Source organism: Tachypleus tridentatus, chromosome 13 (genome assembly GCF_004210375.1).
Source record: "Tachypleus tridentatus isolate NWPU-2018 chromosome 13, ASM421037v1, whole genome shotgun sequence".
Lineage (NCBI taxonomy): Eukaryota > Metazoa > Arthropoda > Merostomata > Xiphosura > Limulidae > Tachypleus > Tachypleus tridentatus.
Window position 1 is genome coordinate 77,475,629 of NC_134837.1, and position 27,193 is coordinate 77,502,821.

The 27,193-nt window shown below is 34.3% G+C and overlaps 1 protein-coding gene across 3 annotated transcripts; it reads right to left on the bottom strand.

Moving 5' to 3' along the window:
• Positions 1 to 26,826, bottom strand: LOC143238568 (uncharacterized). Of its 3 annotated transcripts, none has more exons than XM_076478916.1 (8): positions 26,751 to 26,826; positions 15,494 to 15,700; positions 13,190 to 13,295; positions 12,380 to 12,586; positions 8,267 to 8,545; positions 6,790 to 6,909; positions 5,652 to 5,799; positions 2,807 to 2,945 (listed from the first exon to the last, which is right to left on the bottom strand). In XM_076478916.1, exons 2-7 carry the CDS (start codon positions 15,509 to 15,511, stop codon positions 5,708 to 5,710), a joined length of 822 nt encoding a protein of 273 aa, XP_076335031.1. In that variant the 5' UTR covers positions 15,512 to 15,700; positions 26,751 to 26,826; the 3' UTR covers positions 2,807 to 2,945; positions 5,652 to 5,707. The 3 variants fall into 3 exon arrangements, with proteins under 3 accessions (XP_076335030.1, XP_076335031.1, XP_076335033.1); XM_076478918.1 differs by lacking the exon at positions 26,751 to 26,826 and adding an exon at positions 21,590 to 21,696; XM_076478915.1 differs by lacking the exons at positions 8,267 to 8,545; positions 12,380 to 12,586; positions 13,190 to 13,295; positions 15,494 to 15,700; positions 26,751 to 26,826 and adding an exon at positions 1 to 1,699 and having other exon boundaries at positions 2,765 to 2,945.
• Positions 26,827 to 27,193: the final 367 nt, after the last annotated feature.

Here is a 27,193-nt window from a genome sequence, read left to right on the forward strand (position 1 = left end):
AATTGTTTAAATATTTTTTATTAATTTCCTCTATAATTACATTCTTACATGGATAACTCAAATATCATCCTTTTTAAACTGTACAACTCAAGATCGGTAGAAAAAGTTTATTTCTTATTGCAACTAATATAATTTAAATTACTCTTAAAATCTCTATCTTAAATGCTTTTAGTAGTTTACTGCGGAATGTTTTTACGTTTCGTTTCATAAAATGCTAATGTCTTTGTTTTAAGCGCAGAGCTACGCAATGTATTATTTGTGCTCTGTTCACTTCGATGGATCGAGTTCTGGATGTTAGCAAGTCCATAAACTTACCGCCGACTTATCAGGGAACTTTCTAATAATCGGTTACATATTTAAGTAAAGAACTTTCAAAAATGAAGATTGTTAGTTTGTTGTTTTAAAACAAGGGGTCGAACGCAATGGATAGCGAATCTGTGAATCCATCGTTCGCGATCTGCACAAGAAATGGTGGTGGGTGATTTTGAATAGCTCCCTCTAGTCCCTCAGCTTAAAACTAGCGAAGGCTTGGACAGAGTGTTTTAATTTGAATATTCCAGAGAAAGAACGAATTAGAAGCAAGGGTTCTGGCTATAATAAATGTTAAAACCAGCAGCTTTCCAATGGTGTCGTAAGCTCTTCAACTGACAGATGTGCCTGCATAGGCCAGTCGTTATTTCACCACATTCACAGTCACACTCTAAATCTTCATCCATGTCACATACGCGAAAGCATTTTCTAGGGCAACTGTTCTTACATTTTCTCCGACAAAGTATTTTTTCAATTTTATAGGGAAGATCACTGCAAAAGTTATTGCAGCGACCCCTGCAAAGAGTTTCACAGTTCAGCACACAGAATCTTTTCGTCACGGGACTCGAACGTATCTCCAAATTCTCGGCATTATTTTCTTTAACATCGTCATCACTAGCTTCGACGCCTTCACTGTCATCATCGTCTATTTCATTATCATAATTTTCGTCGTACATTTCGCTATTATGTTGTTTAACACTGTCTTTCTCACACTGCTTCCTGCAGTTCTCTTTACATTTGTCACTTGCAGTTCTATAGCAGTTTCCTCGACATTTTCGTATATCAATATCGGCTTCAAATTCATGGTTGTTACAAAAATTTATACATTTACCTCTGCAGCCATTGTTGCATTTATCGTCACATTGTGTTACTTCATTGATTTTATACGATAAAACATAATTGATATTATAAAATGTTTCACCCACTTTGATGTCGTCTTTTGGCTTCTTGACGACGCTATTAATTAATCCATGTTTAGTAAAACTAGTTTTATTATCTAATTTAGTATTGTTGTAAGAAAAGCTTCCCTTGTTTTCAGTATTGGATACGAGCTTCCCGGTTTGAGGCTTCTTCAGATCCTTAAAGCTTTGTCTTTTTGAAGTAATTTCCATGCTCGACGTTTTTATATCATTTATTCCTAGTAAGGTGGTGTTTTTATCGTAAAAATGATCACTTTCCTCATCCGGGAACCACCTCATAAACTTAGAATTTTGGGTTCGTTTTCTTTTACTTTCGGAATTATTTGTATGATTTCCAGTACTTTCAATGAATCCTGTCATCTGACGACCACTCACGAAACGTCTGTAATGTCGATCACTTTCTTGAGTGAAAGGAGTTTCATCCATGTGAATAGTACTCACAAACGATATTTCAAACGGAAAAATCTTGGCTGAAATTAGAAATATACATAGACATGGTTATTTAAATCAAGAACCTTCACGCAAAGTAATTATGTATTCTAAAGTAAAGTTCAGAACAACTTTTCGGCCTACTTATGTCATCTTCAGGTTAACAAAGAGAGTTTGCAATTGACCGTTGCTGGACACATGTTTTACAGTTGCAAATTCTCTTTGTTAACCTGAATATGACCTAAGAAGGTCAAATCGTTGTTTTGTACTTTATTTTAATTAAAGTTTTAATACCCATACCAGCCATCTTTAGAATACAAAAATCATCAGAGAAAATATATCTAATTAACTATATTAGAATTTGTCTGTCTCGAGTCTAGCGCTTGTTTATGAGGAACTACTCTCATTAAATTTGTCACATCGAGCGTAAGCAATTTCAACAGAGAATGATAAAGATTCGCTGAGCTCACGGGTATACCAGCATGAAAACAAAGCCTAGACTCAACTTTGCTCTGACGTTTTTTCCTACAAATCATAAAGCAATTAACCTTTATTTAACACTTCATGGACTGACAACTACAGATTTACTTTGTATTCATAATAACGCTGTCTGAGCATTATAAATATGTTATACAACGTCTGTAGTCTTACATTCATCTGATTCTTAATGTATCCTACATCAGTTTACGTTTGTTTAATATTATATAAAGCTACGAAATTAAACACAACTCTTATAAACATATAATATTCTTTCCTAAAGGTCGTTTTAAGTGTGTGGTTTTCTGTTGCTGCTAATTATCTGTTTATTTTTGTTTACAGTCGCAATAACTATGAGTATTTCAAGTGTAAAATTTCAAGAGATACGTTCTTAAAAAGACCAACTGTCTTCTTGATCTAACCAGAAACCTTCAGGTTTGGTATAACTTTTTTTTTGTTGTTGAGCACACAGTTATACAATGGGTTATTTGTGCCTTGCTCGCAACAGGTATCTAAACCTAATTTTTAGCAAAGTAAGTCCAACTTCTTACCGCTGAGCCACTGGGGAGGTCTATATGAGTAGAACACAACCAAGATACAAAGTATGTATGAACTAATACGTTACTTACAGGATACGACTCCGGTTGGAGACAATCCTCTGCCACAGAATCGATCACCAACGTTTCCTAAGCCTTCACTTCCTGTTGACCCGGTAGGGATAAGCAGATACGCTAATCTGCAACAATGGGGTCCTGTAGCTGGTTTACTGTGGGGACCAATATCAAATCCTCCTCGTTCTCCTTCACTGTACTGTAAGATTTGAAAATATGTTATCACAAAATCTAAATTAAATGAGCTAAGAGTTTATGTTACTGTTACAAGTGATATATTTTTTTGTTTGAAACGTTAAAACTTTTATTTCCTAATGAATTTTCTCCAGTTGACTATTCACAAAGTACTAATATGGATACGTAATTTGTTTCATATTGTATATACAACATTGCTGAAAGAGTACAAAGGCGGTTCCTTTGTTGATATAAATGAATATCCTGTGGTGCATTATTCAAGAAAATTATCGTCCATGAACCACCAAATCAATATTGTTTGTTCTTTTAAAGTTAAAAAAGAGATACTGATTGTAATCAACTTTTAGCTTATATTTAAAATAGAGGAATCAAAATTTAAGAAATATTTAATTTCTGCATCAGCAAGACTACTAAATACAGCTTCACTAGACAGATATTGAAAAATGATATTGAACTGATATCTGTTTCTAACAATGTTGCCATTGTTCAGCGTTACTTGTTAAACATAACCATATTCTAGTCAAAACTATATGTTCATTACCAAATCTCATCAACGTTGGAATAGACCTCCATCTCTCACGTTCAAGTATATTTCTGACTCATTTGATGTTGGAAAACCTTTCACTTCTACGTACAAGTATACCGAGGACTCATCTATTGTTGGAACAAACTTCTACTTCTCACTTACAAGTATATCAAGGACTCATCTAATGTTGAAACAAACTTCTACTTCTCACTTACAAATACTACAAGAATTTATCTAATGTTGGAACAAACTTTATTTTTTCATGTATAAAAATACTAAGGAGTCGTCTAGTGTTGAAACAAACTTCTATCTCTAGATACAAATATACCAATCTTGTGTGCATAGCTTAGTGAGATATGTGCAACTTGTTAACAATCACTTTCTGAGAGGTGAGAGAAGGAAAGGCTTTGTACAACCTGTGCTTTTAACTTTGCGGTTAGTAGTGTTCTCTGTGTGTTGGTAAAACAATAATTAAGGAGTTTTATATTCTCTTATGAACGTATACTGATCTTTCCATTCAAGACTATTCAATGGTCTTTCAATCTGATGTGTCTCGAATGTTGCATCTGTATAAATGTACTTATTCCCGTCCCACTAGACATGCAACTTAGCCGTGGGGGTGTTATAATATCCTATTATTCACTGGTAAGAGTAGCCCAAAAGGTGGCGGTGGGTGGTAATAACTAGCTACCTTCCCTATAGTCGTTCGCTATTAAATTAGAGACAGCTAGCGCAAGTAGCCCTCGTGTAGCTTTGTGCGAAATTCAAAATCTAACAAACAAATATACTTTGTTAGCAAAACCTGTGAGATATTTTACAGATGTTAATTGAATATGTAGACTCAAAATGTTTTGCCACGGCTGGTGTATGCAAATCTATCTGTTACAATACGTTTACCTCCTTGTACAAGTTAAGCTATCAGGCTGTTGAATATGAAATGTCGAACTTTCATGTGGAAATGTGAAACTCGATTTTTAATGGCTGAAAAGGAAGTATTATCATAAATTTGTCAGAATAATATAGAATATTGTCTGGTTCATTTCAACTCACTTTATTTTTCTGATTTCAGAAACTAAGTCACGTTTAAGTTGATTTTCGTTACCATGGATAAAATTGACATCCATGTAATTTTCTTGTACGAGTTCAAGCTTGGTCACAATGTTGCGACAGCAGCTTGTGATATCAATCACGCATTTGGTGATAGCACACCTAATGAGCACACAGCACAGCGTTGGTTCAGGAGATTTTGCTCTGGTAACACAAGCCTTGAAATTGAGCCTCGAGGCCGCCCTCGGACATCGATTAATGAGAAAGATTTTAAGGCCTTAGTTGAATCAGATACCTGCCAAACCGTGACAGAACTTGTCGACAAACTTGATGTTCATTATTCTAAAGTTTTCCGTCACCTTGAAGTTATTGGTAAAGTGAAAAACTCTATAAATGGGTACCTCACGAATTGACTGAAAAAAAAAATCAAACAAGACGAGCTGACTCCTTACTAGCAAAAAAAACGACACATTTCTCCATGGAATTGTCACCTGTGATAAAAAATGGATTATTTATGACAATTAACGACGATCCGGTCAGTGACCTTCCTACAAAGAAGCACCAAAATCGGTTCTTTACCCTAAGAAGCATATTGTCAGTGTTTAGTGATCGTCAGCAGGTGTGATTCGTTATTCATTATTAAACTCAAAAGAAACAATCACAGCAGAGAAATGTTGTTGACAATTTGAAATTATTCATCAAAAGTTGTCAAGAAAACATCCAACAATAGTCAATTACTGTGAACCCATACCACTACATGGCAATGCTTAACCTCATGTCTCACGCGTTACTGTTTAAAACCTAAAGGAACTTCATTACAAAACTTCACCTTATCCATCATATTCACCAAATCTTTCCCCTACAGATTATCGCTTTTTAAATATTTGGACATTTTTAAAGAAAAAAACAAACCAAAGGCCAATTGAAGATGCCTTCGAAGACTTCATTACTTCAAAGAACTTTCAATTCCTTAAAAATGGTATTTATAAACCTACAATTTATTGGCAGGAGTGTATTGAGTGCAAAGAAGCTTATTTTGATTAAATAAATTAACAACAGAAAGATGAACTTGTTTCATATTTTACTTTAAAAATCCAACACTTCATATGCAACAGCCTGACATCACAGTATACTCACAGAGATGGAACAGAATCCAAGTTCACGTCGAATACACATCGTATAGGACAGATCGTTCAGAAAATGGATACCGGTTGGCTGCGGGCTATAGTTGAAGCTTTTATTACGTTAGAACTACCAGTGAAATACTGTAAACATCCAAAAGGTGCTATAAAGAAAAAACATTTACCTTCATGCTTATATATTGAATTACTTAATAGAAATAAATAAAAAACAATGTGTTTTTAGACAAAAACACCTTTTAAAAATTAAGTGGAATGGGCATAAATTATTCAATGTTGCAATTAATGTTTAAAAGGCAGAAAATTTAAAAATATAATTCAAAATTTAAACAAATATTTTACTAAACTTTTACTGGAAAAGTATAATATTCATAAGTCTATTTGTTTATTATTGAGCAGAAAGCCACACAATGAGCTATCTGTGCTGTGTTAATGGTGGGCAAAACACGGGTAGCCTCTTGTATTGCTTTGTGCTTAACAAAAATAAAGGCCCGGAATGTCCAGGTGGGTTAAGGCATTCGACTCGTAATCTGAGGGTCGCGGGTTCGAATCTCCGTCGCACTAAACATTCTTGCCCTATTAGTCGTGGGGGCGTTATAATGTCACAGTCAATTCCACTATTCGTTGGTAAAAGAGTAGCCCAAGAGTTGGCGGTGGGTGGTGATGGCTAGCAGATAGCCCTCATGTAGCTTTGCACGAAATGTATAAAACAAAACAAAGAAACAAAAACAAAACAAGCAAACATTTCCCCTCATTAATGGTTTACGGAGTATAAAGCAGTTCCAGTACTCTGGCTTACTCCTATAATTATTATTAAATAATAATAAAAAATAATAATTCCATTCGCCTTAGGCTTCTACTCGAATAGCTAATAAAACATGAAAATAACTACAATCCTGTATTTTGTGTTTTTTTTAATTGTGTCCTCTTTAGTTTGTTCTTTTAAATCAAAGACACTTTAGACTAACTGCTGTGTCCACCGCGGAGAACAAAATTGCTGCTTTTTAGAGTTGTAATTTCATAAGGTGTCCCAACTGGGACGCTTTTTACAGAAAATTATTCAAATAAGAGGAAGTGATAATTACACTTACAAGTTTGTTTTTATCAAATGGTAGTTTAGAAAACTAACAGCTTACCACTTGCCGGAGATCCACATGGTATCTGTAAAATCTGAATTGCCCACTTCCTGGAGAAGTGAATGGGAGATATTTGAACATTTAAAACTGCTTGCTTGCTCAAGGCTACATCCACGTACACTGTCAGTGAAAACACTTTGGGTGAATACCATACTATAACTTATCTCGTCGTAAATGCTACAATAAGAAACTTTAAATTGTATATCTAATACAAGTTTATTGTTTTACCAAATTAAAATTGTAAATAAAGAAACAAATATAATCATATCCGCTTGTTTGTTTTAGGTTAATTTTGTTTGTTTTGAATTTCGCGCAAAGCTACACGAAGGTTATCTGCGCTAGCCATACCTAATTTAGCTGTGTAAGACTAGAGTGAAGGCAACTAGTTATAATCACCCACCGTCAATTCTTGGGCTACGCTTTTATCAACGAATAGTGGGATTGACCGCACATTATAAAGCCCATACGGCTGAATGGGCGAGCATGTTTAGTGTGACCGAGATTCGAACCCGTTACCCTCAGATTACTAGTCGAGTGCCTTAATCACCTGGCCATGCTGGGCCTTTAGAAGAGTGGCGTTTATTTAGCCATACCTTATAATCCTTACCAATAGATACAATAGAACATACAGCAAGACGTATGTAATATAGAATAGTTGCGTTTATTTAACTAGTCCTTATAATTCTTGCTGTGTTTTTCGGATTTATCTCCAAAATGCAGATAAAACTTTCTTTTAATCTCTCAGCAGTGACTCTGGACACGTCATCTAAACATTTAACATATTTTCCAGAACTGTTTACAAACAATAGAAAAACTTAGATTCCATCTCTTCACCAGCGACTGGGCCCCGCATGGCCAGGTGGGTTAAGGCGTTTGACTCGTAATCTGAGGATCATGGGTTCGAATCCCCGTCGCACAAAACATGTTCGCCCTTTCAGCTGTGAGAGCGTTATATTGTGAGGGTCAATCCCATTATTCGTTGGTAAAACAGTAGCTCAAGAGTTGGCGGTGGGTGGTGATGGCTAGCTGCATTCCCTCTAGTCTTACACTGCTAAATTAGGAACAACTAGCACAGATAGCCCTCTAGTAGCTTTGTGCGAAATTTAAAAAACAAAAAAACATTGAACAGCGACTGTAAGATTGTCAAATAAACAACGTTATTCGGTGTTGTCTCCACACACTAGGGAAATGCTGTTTTCACCTCTGTCAATAGTGACAATAAATAGGTCATTTAAACACCATATTTTCTGGAGTTATCTCTAGACAGTGTAAAAGCTGAAATTTCACTTCTATCAAGCTATTACAAACATATCATATAAGCAGTGTTTTAAGGTGTTATTATCTCAATATTGCCCGGTATTGCCTCCACACAACTAGAAGACACCTGTAGATATGTCTGCTGAACATTTACCATGTTGTCCTGAGTTATCTCCGCACAACGAGAGGACCTCTGTAAATACATCATCTGAACACTTACCATGCTGTCCAGAGTTGTCTCCACACAAAGAAGGAATCTTGCTTCCTCCTCTGTCGGCAACGACTGTAAAAACGTCATCTAAACACTTGCCACTATTTGGACGTTCACTTCTAGGTGGAGCCAAGGTAAAATGGAGGAAATCGATACGCAGCTGGCAAATATTGTAGCCAACATCGACCCTCGTCTGACAATACTCTGGTTCCAGGAATTTTTTAGGAAAACCTGGACTTACGAAAATTGTTCCATTATGGGTAATCTCATCCCCGCAGGTGGCGCTAACTGAATTAAAGAAATTTTTGTTATTAAATACTACACCGAAATTTCATTATAATAAGCTTCAATATATCTCTCGAATTGAGTCGATATAAGAGTAATAGCTTATTCTAATAATCAAAACAAGGACTCATATAGTAAAATCACGAACTGATAATGGTTAAAAGAAATACGTGGCTTCCGTGTTACAGCATGTTGAACAAGATTGGAAAGTAGAAATTATAGTATTAAGATTTAAAATGTATAAAAAGGCAAACTAAAATAACCTTTTAAGTTAAGATACAGTCTGATGTATTATAATAATAAGATTATTGATAAAAATAGTCACTAACTTCAGTTGTTCTTTATATCATTTTTTTGGTGTCACAAAAATTTAAACACACTTTATTGAATGTCATGCGCATATCTATAGTAATTTTCTTCATGTAACCATTTATTTAATAGTGTGTAAATTAAGATGTTTTTATTTGTCTTTCTTTATTTCTTTATCTGATCACAAAACTTATTAAAATACAGAATTAAGACCAAGAAATCGCGCGAAACTCAATGGGTTATATGTAGCTTCTTGATTAGTAAAGCAAGGGATAGGCCCGGCATGGCCAAGCTTGTTAAGGCGTTCGACTCGTAATCCGAGGGTCGCGGGTTCGAATCCTGGTCGCACCAAACATGCTCGCCATCCTAGCCGTGGGGGCGTTATAATGTGACGGTCAATCCCACTATTCATTGGTAAAAGAGTAGCCCAAGAGTTGGCGGTGGGTGGTGATGACTAGCTGCCTTCCCTCTAGTCTTACACTGCTAAATTAGGGACGGCTAACGCAGATAGCTCTTGAGTAGCTTTGCGCGAAATTCAAAAAACAATAAGCAAGGGATAATAATTTTCATAAGATCTTTCATTAAGAAATGATATTAAGTAAAAATAAAACTTTATTCTATTTCTATAAAAAAACGAAACTTAAATTTTTGAAACGGTATAATTACTATATTCCAACAAGATCAGATGGGACAAGACCTCAATACGTTAGATAAAGTAACATCGCCATTTCAGATAGGGCAAGACTTCTGTAATGTGGATACAACAGATCACACAATAAAACTTATGTAATATAGATACAATAGAAACTATAGCAAGACGTATGCAATATAGATACAACAGAACCTACAGCAAGACGTAAGTAATATGAATATACCAGGACATATGTAATATAAATACAACAAAGCATACGGCAAAACTTATTTAATATGGATAAAACATAACATACAATAAGGCGTATGTAATATGGATAAAACGTAACATTCAGCAGGACGTATGTAATATGGATAAGACGTAACATAGAACAGGACGTATGTAATAAAATACCAATGTATTTCAGGTACAGTGGGAACACGAAATTTAGATCATGCGAGACTACAATACCTTAGATAAGGTAAAATAATATTACAGGTACAGTAATATATCTAAAACTCGGATACAGAAAAACCACTGTATTCTGCATACAGCGGTATCTACAATGTATTCAAATACAACTGGTTTACTACATTCTAGATAGAACATAAAGTCACTGCTATTCACATAAAATAATACCACTACATTGTTAGTATTAGTACATTATAGATAGAGTGTATTACACTAAATGTATGGTCTCCACGTCTTTAAAGCGAAAAGCATATGGCACCATTCGGGTTTTCCTGGTCCTGCTGTATCTAGTACTTAATAATTTTACCTTATCTAGAAGGCAATGCAATAGGTATATATTGCTTTTGTTGTATCCAAAGCATAATGTATGTGGAATTTAGAAAACTATGTATTTGGAATATAATAGTCTTTCGGTGTGTGGTGTATAATCATTCTTTAATCTTTAAAGACATATGGGGAAACAGTCATCTTAAATGTACTAATACGTAACATTGTTTGTATAAACGTGCATATATACTCATGTACAAGCGTTTACAGACAGTATTTGATCTTTCCTACAGCATCAGTACTTAAAGTACCAATTATGTACATTATTCTAAAGTAAACCCAAGGGATAATCTAAATTTAAACATTGGGAAATGAATGTCTCCATCATGATGTCTAAACTCGCTAACATACTAGTAATATAAGTTTTTGAACATGTTAGCATTTGAATTACTCAAACTAAAACTATTTTTTCGATATTTCGTATAGAGCGAAGTTTAAACACAAACTGTTTAAAAAAAACACTTAAGTTTTATCATTTTTATACCCGTTTCTTCTTATATCGCAGTCCTTCTAATATACAGATCATTTAGTTCATAAAACAACAGTCCATACTGGACCAAAAGTTAAGATTTGTGATCGAACTTAAATGAAGTGTTGTTTTTTATATCTTACGTCGTCTGTACATATGCATGAAGTAACTGTTTTATAAAACGACTGTATGAGTTAGAAGGTACTAAACAACTCCAGTTGAAGCGCGCCTATTCTCAGGTGGAATAATTTATTCCTTGTTGATCTGTATATAAAAAATGAAGTTATCTGTAAAATTCGACGAAACTGTCGAAATCATGTGGGGTTTGTTTTTTTCTAACCTCAGGGCTTAAAGAACTGTTTTCTATTTGTATGTAAGATTGCGTACTGTGATTAATGCATTGTAGTAATAAACATAGCAAGGAATGTAGCGAGCTGTGACAAGCATATTATAGCTTTAAGCGATCAAAAATTATACAACCAATTTTTTAACAGCCTCCCAAACTATGAATTATTGTCTTCGAGAAACAAAAATAAAATCCATAGAATTTACATTTGAGGTTTTTAAAAAAATCTAAAAATATGTAATGTTTTAGTTTAATGTTTTAAATTTGAAATATCTTCTGACTTTAGGGTTTTTTTTAAACAAAGACATATTGGGCTGTCAGTTGTATTCACCAAAAAATGAAATAGAAGCCCTTGTTTTAGCGTTATTATACCGTAAACTTACTGTTGTCCTACCGGCAGACATCAAGTTTAATCGCATTCATCTGATAGAAATCAGTTTCTAAAAGTGAATTTGTAAAATATTTCATATCTCAAAATAAGGTTATACTTGATTTTTTGTTTCTTTGATTTTTCTTCAGGAAAGTTTGCTTGTAGTTAAACTGAAAATTACAACGTGCCCAACACAAGTATCGAACTTAGTTTTTTAGCATTATAAGCCCGCGGTCTTACCGCTGAATCACTGGAGATTTCGCCAGTAAAATAATTTGAAAGTGTTTAATGTTTTAGAAATATTCGGAATAACGCACGTGGTTATATGGTCATGTTTCTATCGATATATTTATGCACTTATATGTAGATTAATGTTTGTATCAACTTCATTGATCAAATCCACTAATTTTCTTTCTAAGGATCATTTAGAACTTCGAAAATTAGCGAATACCAAAATCCTTAGCTAATACTTTATGTCAGAATTACACGAATTTTTACATTTACGATTGGGTTGTTGTTTTTTTCACATTCCTCTTTATTTGCCTCTTACGGATATCAAATGAGAGAAGTAAAAAAAGTCCTAAATTCCGTCTCGTACAAGTCACTTCCCGTGTGAGATCCGAACATGATCTAGTGCTAAATGTATCAAATTGTAAACCAAAATGTCTCGTGTTCGAGGCATGATACATTTTCAACTATACTTACATTATGAAAGCTAAAATCAAACTCACTGTTCGGTTAAGAACAGCCGTTTTAGAAGAGGTTTATTTGCTTGGTTTGGCGTTTTATGACGCAAAGCATCTAGGCTATCTGTTCCTTTAGGAGAGGAAGGCTGCCGATTTGTTGCCTTCCCTCTGATAGAGACACGAAACATTTTTGTATATTTGTTGAAGTTAAATTTTTAATATACTTACAGGTACAACATTTAAATCCATGAATCACGCTTCGTTCTCTCCTACAGTCTCCGCTCACTTGACCACCTTGTTCAAGGCAGTAGTTGGTTGTTGTACAGATTCCAGATCCGTTCAGGTCAGAAATACACTTAACGTTTTCCAACTTCAGTGATTTCTTTTTAAAATCGTTATGACCCAAAATGGAAAGATATTTATCCAGACCAAATACTGAAACAAGCAAAGAAAAAGGAAATTACCGTCTTTATTAAATCATTATAAGTTAATTAAAAAGTTATTCAGAAGAGTTTCACACGTTCAGCTTGTCTTCTTCCTTACAGAGACTACTGGGAAGATATGTATCAGTGTAGGAATTCTGAGTGACTTCATAAGGATGGATTTATAGTCCAAGCTTAAATGATGTAACTCTTTTATCATCTACTCCTGAATGTTAATCTTGTAAATTCTAAAAAAAAAATTCATCAGTATTTTCTTGAGTGAAACCGACCTGATCTTCTTAATGAATGACATATATTTATTTTTGTGGACGAAAATATATCATTTATTAAGATCAGTAAACCATGTATGGTTTGTCAACTAGATTTTAGCGAATTACTAAGTAAACGAATAAAGGTGTAAAACAATTTGGCATCTTGACTCAGCTGCTTAAAATCTCAGTACACTTTAAGTGGACTAAATAGTTTAGTTTGTATGTATTTTAACCTGTGGTATTAAATTAAATATTTCTAGGAAAAATTAATTCATAATTATTTTCATAAATCTACGTATATTTCCACACAAACACACATGAAATTAACAAGTTAAACTACTCACATCTTGATAGAAATCCAAATCTACCAACAGGTCTCGTATTTCGATAGTTTTCACTCACCACTTCTGCCAAACACACCAGTGCTGTTAACACGATGAAAGTTACTTTCTACCAACAGAGAAATATTAAACATCACTGTTTTATATACGTATATTAGAATTCGTAATTTAACTTTCTAAAGCATAAATAATCATATTCGGTTTCCAGTACTACAGAAAATTGGGATTTACATTTATTTCAGTATTTCGTTAATTCTGTTATTTTTGTTGTTAATAGTTGTTAATCATCAAATGGAAGCTAAGTTTGGACTGTACGTAGAGGATTTTGTGTAACAGAATGAAACAGCTCAAACTCTAACAAGGATGTATTCTAAATATGTTCTGAATTAATCATTTTGTTTTTCCGTAAACTGAAATGGCAGTGTCTGACATATGCATTCGTCTAATAATTGATGCATGAAGAACTGATCCATTATGTAAAAACTCAATATTCTAATTTATTGTTACATATTTTCAATTTGTTATTGTGCTGAATATACTTTACTGTTTTCATGGCAGAAGTTTGCTCAACTTACCACATATGCCAATATAGTGTTTCGTCAATACTGTATTTCTTGTGTTTTCTGAATTTAGGGTTAAGGTTTATTTTTGAGACAATTTATCAACCACTGTTAAAGGATTGTAGTAATAACAATAAAAACTAAGTGTGAGAGACTCGAGTTTCACTTGGTATCAAGAATAAGAGATCAAGTTTTTACTTGGTTTCACAATAGATAAGTGAATAAGGGATTCAGTGTTTAATTGACATAACAATAGCTAACTAAATAAGAGATCCAGTTCTTACTTGGTATCACAACAGATAATTGAATAAAGGAACTAGTTTTTACTTAAGATAACAATAGATAACTAAATAAGGGATCCAGTTTTATTTAGCATCATAACATATAACTGAATAAGAGGTCCTAGTTTTTACTTGGCACCACAATAAATAACCAAACTGCCATTTAAAGACTTCGCATCATTTGAAATACCTCATATAGATGGCATATCGTGTATACATTTGGGTTTGCGAGATTACGACATAAGAAAAAATTGTAAGATCAATAGAGAGGTACAAAAGTTGATGTAATAAATAGATTGTAGATGCTTAAATAAAATATCAGTGGAATTCCTACCTGAAAGTTAAAAATGAGGGAACAGTGTTGATCTATTTTTCTGTAGATTCATTGATTCTACAATATAGTTAAGCTTTGTTACTGAATAAAAAAGCGAAACATTTTGCCAATGGTGACGTAACACCACGAGATAATAATCAACTGCCACCTATAAAACCCGACGAGGTCTTATACACATTTGAAGAGTGACGTCCATGTTAAATCTAACTCCATCAAGAAAAATTCTCCGTCAAAAATAACTACTGAAGTAAGTGAAGCGATTATCTAATGAAGATGCTTTCAATAAAAATAATAGTTCTGTTTCTTAGAGATGTTCCCTTAAACAACAGCTCTGTAGATACGTTCATTAAGATCGTTTTAACTTTTACTCGTTTACTCTTTAATAAAGGCCTGACATGACAAGATGGTTAAGGTAGTCGATTCGTAATCCGAGGGTTGTGAGTTTGAACCCCCGTCACACCAAACATGCTCGCCCTTTCAGCCGTGAGGGCGTTATAAAGTTACGATCAATCCCACTATTCGTTAGCAAAAGATTAGCCCACGACTTGTCGGTGGGTGATGATGGCTAGCTGTTTTCCCTCTGGTCTTACACTGCTAAATGCGCAAATAGCCCTTGTGTAGACAAAAAAACGCTATCAAACTTTGAACCATTACACATCTTTGTGTAATATAACTGCATAATGTTAAAAATTCGCCTTCGCATTAAATATATTGTAAACTGGGTTCGCAATACCTGTGACAAATGTCTCTTAGAGAGAAAGAAATGATACAAAAGTAATTAAACTACACATATGTTTTATTATATCCTAATTTTTTAAAGTTTTAATAATTAATAAAATTGTTTATTAATATCATGTGTAACAGTCGCTTTATCATCTGTTTGTAGAACTTAATTTATTACATAGGTTGTTGTTTACTGTTACAAATTACATAACTGTTTAATATTAAAACAATAGAAACATGAGAAATATACAACGAATATAATATATCTATTACATAATTATATAACGTATTTATCTTTCTAAGCCACATTTTTGTTTAGTTTCTAAGTTATCTTTCTACTTGGACTTAAATCAGTTGTCTTCTTTATTCCTAAATGAAACTAACGTAATAAAAGAGTGCAAAAACCCACCTTTTCCACAATAACCATATTTTCCTTCTCGTGTATTGCACTTTACTGAATTTTCAAGGTTCTCCTGCGAGCCTCACTTTCCTTACACTTGTTCGTAACATTAAGCCATCGTGAACACTGGCTTTTGATTGGACATTTCCCAGGCAGTGTTTGTTCACCAAGTTTAAATTGTTTCAAAGATTCTCGTAGTGTAATGCTACGAGAGGCCTATGGAAACACAATGAAAAGCTGTTCTTGAACTTGATTGGTAGTCCTTACTATTACATCGCTGGTACTCTAAGACAGGTTTAGCTACAATTGGTATGCACATGCATAAGCATAAAAAGTCATTAATTTCTAATTCAGTACACATAAAGCAGATAAACGAAAACAACGATGAAGCTGATATCTAATACTTATTGTATAGATATACAATATAAATATATTATTTTAAAATATAATGGTTTTACGTTGTGCTAAAATATAATTATCTTACATTTCGGACGTTGCTCAGTAATTGAATCGATTTTGCAGAAAACATCCTACACGTTGCTATTCCTTCTCAGAGACAGGTTAAACCAATATATTTTAAACAGGTAATAAGATAATGAAGACATACTGTTCTTCATGTCATAAAACATTTTAATGCAAAAAAAACAAAAGACAATATTTTTTATTCATTTTTTAGACTAAACTAGAGTTTGTTTGCTGAATTTCACGTAAATCTACTCCAGAATTATCTGCACTAGCGTTTATAATATAAAAGTAATAAACTAAAAGGAAGGCAGTTAGTCAATACCTTTAACTACCAACTCTTAAGCTATTCTTTAATGACGCAAAGTGGAATTGGCTGTAAATATATAACGCCCACGAAGCTAAAAGGGTGAGCATATTTGGTAATGGTATTCGAACACACGATCCATTTAGCGAGTTTAGCACCTTAATTACCAGACCATGCCAGCTAGCTCTAAATATGTTAGTCAAGATTCAACTACAAACCAAATATAATGCTACGTCAGCTTCCTGATATTCTAGTTATTACTATGGACCAATATCTGTCTGAGTATATAGCTCCCTTAATAGGAAAGTTTTTTTCAATCCCCATAAATATATTAAAAAAATAAAATACATTCTAAAGTGAAACGCACTCACATATGAACTTTTAAATGTTTTGTTTGATCCGATAAAACGTAAGTATTTATATTTTGTTTAAAATAATTTTATAGTGTATTATATTCAAACTTTCGAAAACACTAATGTTGCGAGACGCATAAAGAAAGACAACAACGTTGGAAGAGTTCCATACGTGATGTTTTCACATGTAACTCGATAATGCAAGTTGAACAATAGAGCCTATTATTTTTACAATCTAAACACGTTATATCTTCGAGCAATGTTAGCACGATAAGCTCCAGAACATATGAAATACCATTTCTTTCATATAAGTCAAGGGTTCAATTACCCTCTTTGGGTTCAGCAGATAACCCGATGTGGCTTTGTGTAAAAAAACACGCTATTTTGACCCAGCTAGTACAGTGGTAAGTCTACGGATTTATAACGCTAAAATCAGGGGTTCGGTTCCCCTCGGTGGGCTCAGCAAATAGCCTAATGTAGCTTTGCTGAAAGAAAACACACACAAACTCTTTTAAAAAATATGTAGTGGTACTTTTTAACATGCCAAACTGCAAGCTAGTCTACACTAAATGGATAAGTGAAGTAGATTCTTTTAATAACTGTATGTCGATCAGTTATAACTATATGTTGATTAGTGATAACTGGCTTGTGATTAGGGTTAACTCTATGCTACTCAGCTTCAAAGTACTTTTTAACCAAAACCAGCTACGTGTGGAAGTCGTAATGACTATTACATCTGTCAGTTATACCATCTTTATAATTGTGGTTGGGAGGTACCATCCCATCAGGAAGTAAACAAACAGTTCAATATTGTCATATTGACAATATTAATTGTCATCAACGAGTCACACTTCAAGATTAATATTGTTTTGCTTTGTTACCTTTCATCCTGACTGAGAAAACAAGTAGAATTTATCAGTTATATGAGACTGGTTTCAAATCAACTTATTTTCCTGAAGATAACGTAGCCTTAAACAAAAGCAGGGAAGGTTACGTTAAAGGTTCATCACCGTGTTTCTCACGAAAAACACGAAAATCATACCCACTTTAGCTGATAGTTTTCTTTTTATAATTGAAACATATTTATTTTCGTGTCAACTTTGACAAGCAATATTCGGAAACAAACTCATGGATAGATTTTCTAATTATTTTGTTTCGTTTTATTGTTTATATATATATGTGTGTGTATATTTTCAAAAGCAGTATGTGGATTAGCAAACACATAATCAAATATTATGTATTGCCTGACTTAAAACCACTAACGAAAACAAGGCTGTCGTTATTTCGTGCTTAACATACTTAAGTGTTCAAGTTATTTTGATTTGAACAAATTTACGAAAAATCAAAATCATTTTAAAGGAAGTTTAGAATGAACAAAAAGATTTGTTTTGCGTTGCAAATATCCCTGCTGGGATTCGTAGACGATTGAATGATGGATAAGAATCAATTTTTTAGGTAGAAGGAGAGATATGATAGCATATACAATTATATATATGTATATACATACACACACACATTGCACAGAAATCGACAGAAGTATATGGAAATCTCTTGTTACAAACGTTACAGCTTTGTTTACTTATTTCTCAATAGGTCCAGCAAATGCTTCTATTATTTCAGGGTCGTTAACCCTTGTGTTCGTGGTAAGAAATGTGCTTATTGTGTGTTCACTGTACGTTTCAAACTAGCCTGAATCATGTCGCACCAGGTGAAACAACCGAGGTCACGAAGTGGGAGTTGGTAACAGAATGGCTTTAAACTTTTCGTCATTGCATTTCTTATCGTAAAATTAAAATTCAATCTCCATCGAATTTTCGATATCAGGATATGCCGTACATACGTTTGTACAGGATACATTATAACAAAAAGCATCTATAGCCTAAATCTAACATTTACAACGACTCAGCGGCAAGTCTGAAATCTTATAACGTTCAAAATTTGGTTTTGATACCGCAATAGCTCATCGTGTGATTTTACGCGTAGTAACAAACAATTTCATTGAACTAAACTTGCCAGATTTTATGAAATAAAATATATAGCTGAATTATTTTAAGTGGTTTCTCTTAAATCGAAATTTTTAAAATCTGTTATTTGATGAGGAACAATCTGCAGGATGATAAAAATAAGAAAAATAAATACCCATGAAATCACAAAACATAAAATGTGGAACTCAAAACTTGGGACCCTCACATGAACCTAATCCATCTAAACCCTGCGAAGTTTTGTTTGTTTGTTTTGGAATTTCGCACAAAGCTACTCGAGGGCTATCTGTGCTAGCCGTCCCTAATTTAGTAGTGTAAGACTAGAGGGAAGGCAGCTAGTCATCACCACCCACCGCCAACTCTTGGGCTACTCTTTTACCAACGAATAGTGGGATTGACCGTCACATTATACACCCCCACGGCTGGGAGGGCGAGCATGTTTAGCGCGACGCGGGCACGAACCTGCGACCCTCGGATTACGAGTCGCACGCCTTACGCGCTTGGCCATGCCAGACCATGTCCTGTGAAGTAGTTACTTGGACATACAATAAACGATAATATTACATTTATGTAAATGTGACTTAAGATATTATTTTTATTATTTATAAGAGGGGGTGTTATTCATCCTGCAGTATGCTTTTGATGTTTTAAGTTATTATCATACAAAATAATTACGTGATAATTTGAGTTTAAGACGAATAGGATGAAAGCAGTATCGGATTTTATTTTAGGTGTAAATACAAAGTGCTAAAAGTGCAATGTTTGTTTGTTTTGAATTTCGCGCAAAGCTACTCAAAGAATATCTGCGCTAGCCGTCTCCCATTTAGCAGTGTAAGACTGCTAGTCATCACCACCCACAGCCAACTCTTGGGCTACTCTTTTACCAACAAGCACGTTTGGTGTGACGGGCATCCGAATCTTCGGATGCGAACTTCGGATTACGAGTCGACAGACTTAACCCACCTGGCCATGCTGGGCCCAAAAGAATAACAATTAAGGTTTGATATAGTAAGTAGCATGGAATTAATTCTTTGGAGGCAGAATTCGGACTTTCTGGACAAGGTAGGGATGCCTAAAGAAGAGTTAAGGTCTACGTTGAAACAACAGTCGATTGGAATCGATTGTAATAATTAGGAACATTATGGGACTTAGGAATTTTCTTAAGTGTTAAATATTACTGAGTTAAACCAATAGATAGCGCTAATGCATTAATACGTATCTTAAGTTCAACAATACATGAAGCATCCCATTGTAACTGAATTATATTGAAACGATTTAGTAATAAACATTTCAACTTAAGATGTGAATTACCAAAATGGTAATTTACCAGGTTGGTAGGGTGCTTGACTGAGGGTCCTGAGTTCGAAATCCCGTTATATCAAACATGCTCGCCCTTTCAGTCGTGGGGGCATTATAATGTGCGGTTAATCCCACTATTCGATGATAAAAGAGTAGCCAATGAGTTTGTGGTAGGTGGTCATACACTGTTAAATTAGGGATGGCTAGGGCAGATAGCCTTCGGATAGCTTTGCGCGAAATTAAAAAGAAACAACAGCAAACAAATAAATGTATAAAGTGCACACTAGTATATATATATATATATACGTGTGTGCGCGTTTATCTGTAGTTATTAGATTATTCAGACTTCCTTTTGCAACCTCTTTATGCCTGAACATCACGCGAAATCCTAAGATAGTTCACACTGGTAAAATAAGAAACGTTATTTGGAAACTAACACTGTAAAACTTAATAGCGGTGAGTAACAAACTTTGTGGAATACAGTGGTCAGCCAGTCTTTTGTAAAATACGTTGGTAACTTCTTCATATGTTGTTGTTTTTTAACCATTGAAATATAGTTTCCTGTCTTAACAATTTGAACGGAGAGTGCACTTATAAAATAACGCGACTAAGTTACTCTATTACTAGAATCGACAATTGACAAGTCGTCATGTTAGTGTGAAGTCAAAACCGTCTTGATAAGTATCGTTGCTTATCTTTGATTCTTCTGACAAAAACCAAGTCATTGGGAAATGTTAAGTTCATCACAACCATAAATTAACATTCAAATCTTTGTGCTCACAAGAACCAAGTCATGAAATTTTATTTTTATTGTAACTCTCTGCTGAGAACAGCATTTTTGGTTATACAAGACTTATCGGAATAGCTCAGGTAAACAAATCAAATTTATTATTACATATTTATCTTGGTAGTAATTTCAACTTAAGATCACGCGGAGTTTACTGAAAACATAGGGAAACAACCGGATACGTTGAGAAAAAAATGTTTTCTTCATCCTGTACGCGATAGCAAACTAGGACTATATCCAAAAATTAATGAATTTTGAGCATAAGTAAGTTTTGAATTGACTGAAATGTGATTGGAAGTAAGTAAGTCAAAAACGTTTGTTCGTTATTTTTGTTGTATTTTTTTTTAGTGGGGAAAATAACTTACTCAAAATGGAAACCAACTGTTCTTATTTGACTGGATCGGCATGGTCAAGCGTGTTAATGCGTTCGACTCGTTATTCGAGGTTTGCGGGTTCGAATCCCGGTCGCACCAAACATTCTTGCTCTTACAGCCGTAGGGGCGTTATAATGTGACGGTCAATCCCACTATTCGTTGATGAAGAGTAGCCCAAGAGTTGGTGGTGGGTGATGATGACTATCTGCCTTCCCTCTGCTAAATTAGGGATGGGTAGCGCAGATAGCCCTCCCTCGTGTAGCTTTGCGCGATATTAAAAAAAAAACAAGCTTAACACGAGTTATTTGCTACTAATACTATGAACTTTAGAACCAATTATTGTTATTATTTATTTTTATTTTAGTGATTAACTTTATTCATCATTCAGTAGAACCGGTGAACCAGAAAGCTTGTCTTTTTTTCCGGAACGGATCAAGTGACCACAGCGTTAACGCAAAGAGACCAGATTATCAATTCCAAGAACTTAGGATTCGAAGTAAAGAGCGGTTATAAATATTTTAAACTAAAACAGGAGTAATACCTTCATTCGAAATCAGGACTTGTATGTGGCACAGCAAATAATGTCCTAGCCAGCTTGATGAGTCCTTGATTTGCAGGATGTGACACTTTCACACAGTGACTCAAACTGAAAAAAATTCACTATAAACACAAAGCATTCAAATAGTTATTCATATGCCAACACTTCTTACTTCCTACTTTGTATAAGTTTTGTCTATTTATCAAAACCGTTGCACAATTTATTGCCAAAATTTTATGTGAAGTATAAAGAAGTGCAAAGGTTACTACGCTAAACAGTTATACTTAAAAAAAACACACACAAAATTTTTTATGCTAAATAAAAATCAGCTTTGAAATTCATAATCCTAATTCATGCGCAAATGATTTTATGTGCAATTTTAAACGTTATTAATGCATGAAAATAATGGGCGAGAAAATCAGTGCATTAATACTTTTGGTGTTATGCAAATATTTTTGGTTTTGTTATTTCTTTGTTTTCTTGTTGTTTTGAATTAAGCACAAAGCTACACGATGGGCTATTTGTGCTCTACCCAGCCCGGCTATCGAAACGCGGGTTTTAGCGTTGTAAGTCCGCAGACATACCGCTGAGCCACTTGGGGGCGTTGTTTTCATCATCGTGTTTCTCATAATTTGTAAACTATACGTTAAGCATTGGTGCTGCCCTCTAGTGTTACCTAATTAAACTACACAATAAGTTATTGCTCTTGTTTGATTCAAAATTTAGTGTAAAGTTGTGCTATACACGCATAATAGTCTCCAGTTTCAAGACTTGAGTACTATAGAAAAAAACAGTTATTCAACAACACACACTGCAAATTCTTTGGTTACTCTTGTCTGCCTAAAAAGATTGATTTGACCGTCATTCTCTGAGTGCAGACACCGTTTACGCAGCAACGGGCCCTAAACCGTAAACCAGTAAATCCATAGTCTGAGTATTCTAACCATATGCTACGTCTGGTTCTGAATTATGGCTCGTAAAAGACAAAATTTGCTTACTTTCATCATAGGCAATAGACATATTTTTTTTTAAATAATGGATGAATTGATATTCTAATACATAATTTCTAAATATAAGATTACTATGGCGATTATATTTTGTATTTTAAAAAATATAAATTTCATCACACGCATCACATAAACAAAGGCTGAATAGATTGGAATATAGATTATTGGTAATAACAATAATCTGCCAAATAAAACTAATGCATATCTTATTGTTATTATCTATTATTTATTTATTAAGCAGACATACGTTTATTCCTCGTTAAAATGAAGCACTTCCTTTACATAATCGAATTATCTAAGCCAGTTTAACATAATTACATATTAGGTCTAATTAATAAATATTAATGTAAGTGGAGCTTGAGTAAATTATTAATAAGCAGTTTTCTTAACTACATTTTCTTCTGCTACTTGATGGATTAAAATACAGAATACGACGTGAAAATGAAAAACCTTTTGTTTGTTTTGAATTTCGCGCAAAGCTACATGGGAGGTATCTCCTCTAGCCGTCCCTAATTTAACAGTGTAAGACTAGAGGGAAGGCAGCTAATCATCACCACCCACCGGCAACTCTTGGGTTACTCTTTTACCAACGAATAGTGGGATTGGTCGTCACATTATAACACACCTATGCCTAAAAGGGCGAGCGTGTTTAGTGCAATAGACTTAGGTTAGGGGTCGAGTGCCGTAATCACCTGGTCATGCCGGATAAAAAAGTACAGGTACATTTTTTACTACTACCAGACCCTTCACGGACACACTTAGTTCTTTGATGCAATAATCTGTCTATTTTGTTAACAAAACTATTAATTTATCTGTTGTTAGACAAACTTACAAAGCTTTGAAGCTTCTTTGAAGTATTGTTATGAACCTCTGAAAGAATTCTTCGATCGCTTGATCTTTAAAAGGATTAATTTCGTGTGCTCAAATATTCTACTCCATCTTCTGGTTAAAAAAAAACAACAACAAAAAACTGGATTATTTCCACGCATTAAACTCAAGATATGAGAACAATTAACCATGTTAGTTAAAGGTGCAAATAACTAAAATAATGAAGCTTCCATTGTACTCAGAACACTTCGTTAAAAAAATGTCTTTCGCTGGAGTGTCAGGCGTTAAGGTTGTGTTATGTTAGCCAACTGTCAATTAGAGGCTTGCTTTTATTTATATTTCATCATAATACATATTATGTTGTTGTTGGGCTTAGAATTCTTCTCTGGAAGGTGACTGTGACTTGTTGACGATAAATTTCCAAAAATCAGCGAAAACACTCACCTTGCTCATTTTCAAAATAAAGTATATATTCAGAACTAGTTAAATATATGTACAACGCTACAGAGATCACAGGCATATCAAAAGCACTGTATAGTTTTCTTATTGTTAAAAGTCCGCTTAGACCAATTCAATTGGTCTAGAATTTCAGTTGACAAGCCTAACTACTTTTCTCTAATTCTATCAAACTCTTATTCTGTTTCTCATTAACTTACAATTTCCGTGAGTTACCACAGTCGCATACTGCCCTTCCAGTAGCTGTTTTCTTTCTTCAAAATATCCTCTCTTCTGCCCCCGAGTAGCACAGCGGAATGTCTGTGGATTAATTCTAAACAAATATTCTGTTCCTTTTGTTAAAGTGCACTCACGCTGATTCAATTACTTAAGATTCACGTTTTGACAGGATAAATTATTATTCTTTTTTTACTGTTAGTTTTACTCTAATATATCTAACGTTAGGCCTGTGTTAATTGTTAGGCCTATTACCTCTACCGTAGTTAACTTCACGCCGAACAGGAGAAAGAAGGGACGTTAAAAATTCAATGTGTTTTAATTATTGCCAACAATATAAACAGGCCATTGCTGACGAAAGTAAATCCTTACATACATTTCAAGTAGCAGGTGATTTTTCAAAACCTAAATACAATACAACACTCGATCATCGAATGAACTACAAAAATATAATTAAGGTCGTCAAATTCTAGAATTAGTTTGTTACATCTTGTGAAATATACAACTTATATCTTATTTAAAAACTTTTTATGATGGAATTTTCGTTAATTTTGTGCAAGTTTACAGAATCCGTCATATGGTTCCTACTAAACACTGATGTCGCATCTGTCGTAGTTTAAAAGACTTTTGAGAAACTTAGGCTTAAAGATAAAGCAACGATCTAAGCGCCCGACAGCGAAAAGTATTGTACACTGTCTCTTCCAGCACACATTTTTTAGCTACGGGCTGTTTCTTAACATCCATGTAATGTAAATTCGAAGTTTCATGACTCACGTCCTGTTATCTTTAGAACGTACTCCGCACATTGGTGTCGTAGGCTACTCGAGGGCTATCTGTGCTAGCCGTCCCTAATTTAGCAGCGTAAGACTAGAGGGAAGGCAGCTAGTCATCACCACCCACCGCCAACTCTTGGGCTACTTTTTTACCAACGAATAGTGGGATTGACCGTCACATTATAACGCCCTCACGGCTGGAAGGGCGAGCATGTTTGGCGCGACTCGGGCGCGAACCCGCGATCCTCAGATTACGAAGCGCACGTCTTACGCGTTTGGCCATGCCAGGCCCACTTGTAGATAAAAATATCTTTGTGAAAACGGCTGGTTTGGGTTGAGAATTTTTTTTTATGTAGAGGAGCGAATAACGAAGAAGGTTGAAACGTTGTTTGCTCCTCTACATAAAAAAAAAATTCTCAACCCAAACCAGCCGTTTTTACATATATATTTTTTCTTCTCTCTGTTTTTTTTTCCCAATTCGAAATTAGGAAAGGTCGGGCACAGTTAGCTCTTTGTGAAAAGAAAATAAAACAAGTTGAAGATTTTACTGTTGTATAATACTAAAATATATACGCACGTTTTCTCTTATATAAATTCTTTTTGAAATTTCTCATTTTTCTCTTTAAAAAAAAAGTATTTTAATTTAAATCACAAATTCAATGTGTAAAATAGAAAGTCATTATTTCAAGGTTTGTTCTCAATCTGGCAAAGGATCAGAAATGCTCTGAATCTTATTTTCCAGGATTTTAAATCTAATATTCTCTGGGGAAATAAATCTACTCTGACGTTATTTACTTCTCTTTAATTTTGTTTTGACAACAACCTAATGAGCAGCGAGTCCCACACAACAGATTATTTGGTATTTCTACATTAGTCTGATGAACTTCTTTTCTGCGGCGTACATAAAACACGAGTGTCAATATATCTATGGATAGACATCTTAAAATGTTAGAAATATTTTGTGAATTAATGCACCTTGGACATTGTTCATATGGTTACATCATATCAGGGACCATCTTGTAAATCAATCAATTTCCTAACAGCTACCATCGATAATCATTAACGTGTAACAACGAATGTGAATAATCAGGTAAACATGGATTCGAAATCAGTAACTCACTGTATGCTAGGATAAAATTTCACTGCTTCTTCGGTAGAGGGTGTTCAATTCATACTGAGTATATACATTCATGTCGTGTTTACGAAAGCTAAAAAATGAAACGCTTCATCTGAAGCGAAAATAAATATAACTATGCATAATCGAGACTTAGATATGTCGTCAAGTTATTAGAAAATGTTGTAATGTTGTTTTCCAATTTCAAACATTACCTTATATTTACACTCGCCCACCACCAGAGGGCTTAGTGTTAAATGCTAGAATTTGAAGCTCAGTAGCTGCTGTGAATATAGCATGAATGGCTATCTAAACAGTTTTTTTTACTTAAGAACATTAAAATAAATATATATTATAAATACATATATATTTATAGAGAAAATTAATACTGATAGAGTTAAGTAAACTCAATTACTTTGAAGAGCAGTCACCTTCCTACAAATATCTGCAGGCAGTGAAAAGTGATATAGATGTGAGACGTTGTCAGCTTTAGCACCCACATCTCGCTCTCCTAATTTCTAATTTTCTTATGTGAGACTAGCGAACTGGAAGTTAAGACTGACAAACGGTGTATCGCCACCGCAATATGGGCCCTACTTTTTCAGTCACCTCCAAAACCATGGATATATTTTATAATCCCACGTTGTAGCTTGTACTCTAGGATACCCTCTTTTTAAAAAAAATTCATGTTAATATGTTTTTGGTTTATGGCTTGAATATTTTATGGAAATAAGGTAATACCATTTGGGGGTAAGTAAGATAAAACTTACCTCTTGAAGTTAGCATTCCTGCTTTCAGTATTGCAGAGGCACTTCTTAACACGACATCAGCAAAGTGATAGTTTACTGTGACTGTTGTGCTTTATATGCAGTAGCTTATTTTAGAATGTACCTTATTTTATTATTCTACTTCGCCCACCAATGGCGCAGCTGTATATCTTCGGGCTTACACCGCTGAAAACCAGGTTTCGGTGCTGTGGTGGGCAGAATACAGATAGCATATTGTTTAGGTTTGTGTTTAATCCTAGACAAAAAAAAATTCTGTTTAATAGAGGCTTGTACTATAAGTTAATTAACACAAGTATTGTGTAATTTCACAGACTTATGTGAGCTATAACATGGTATTTGTAGCTATTTAGACACACAAATGGTAAATGTGGTTTGTTTCAATGTACTGTTGTGTTGCGAAAACACTTTTTATTATTTACTTGTAT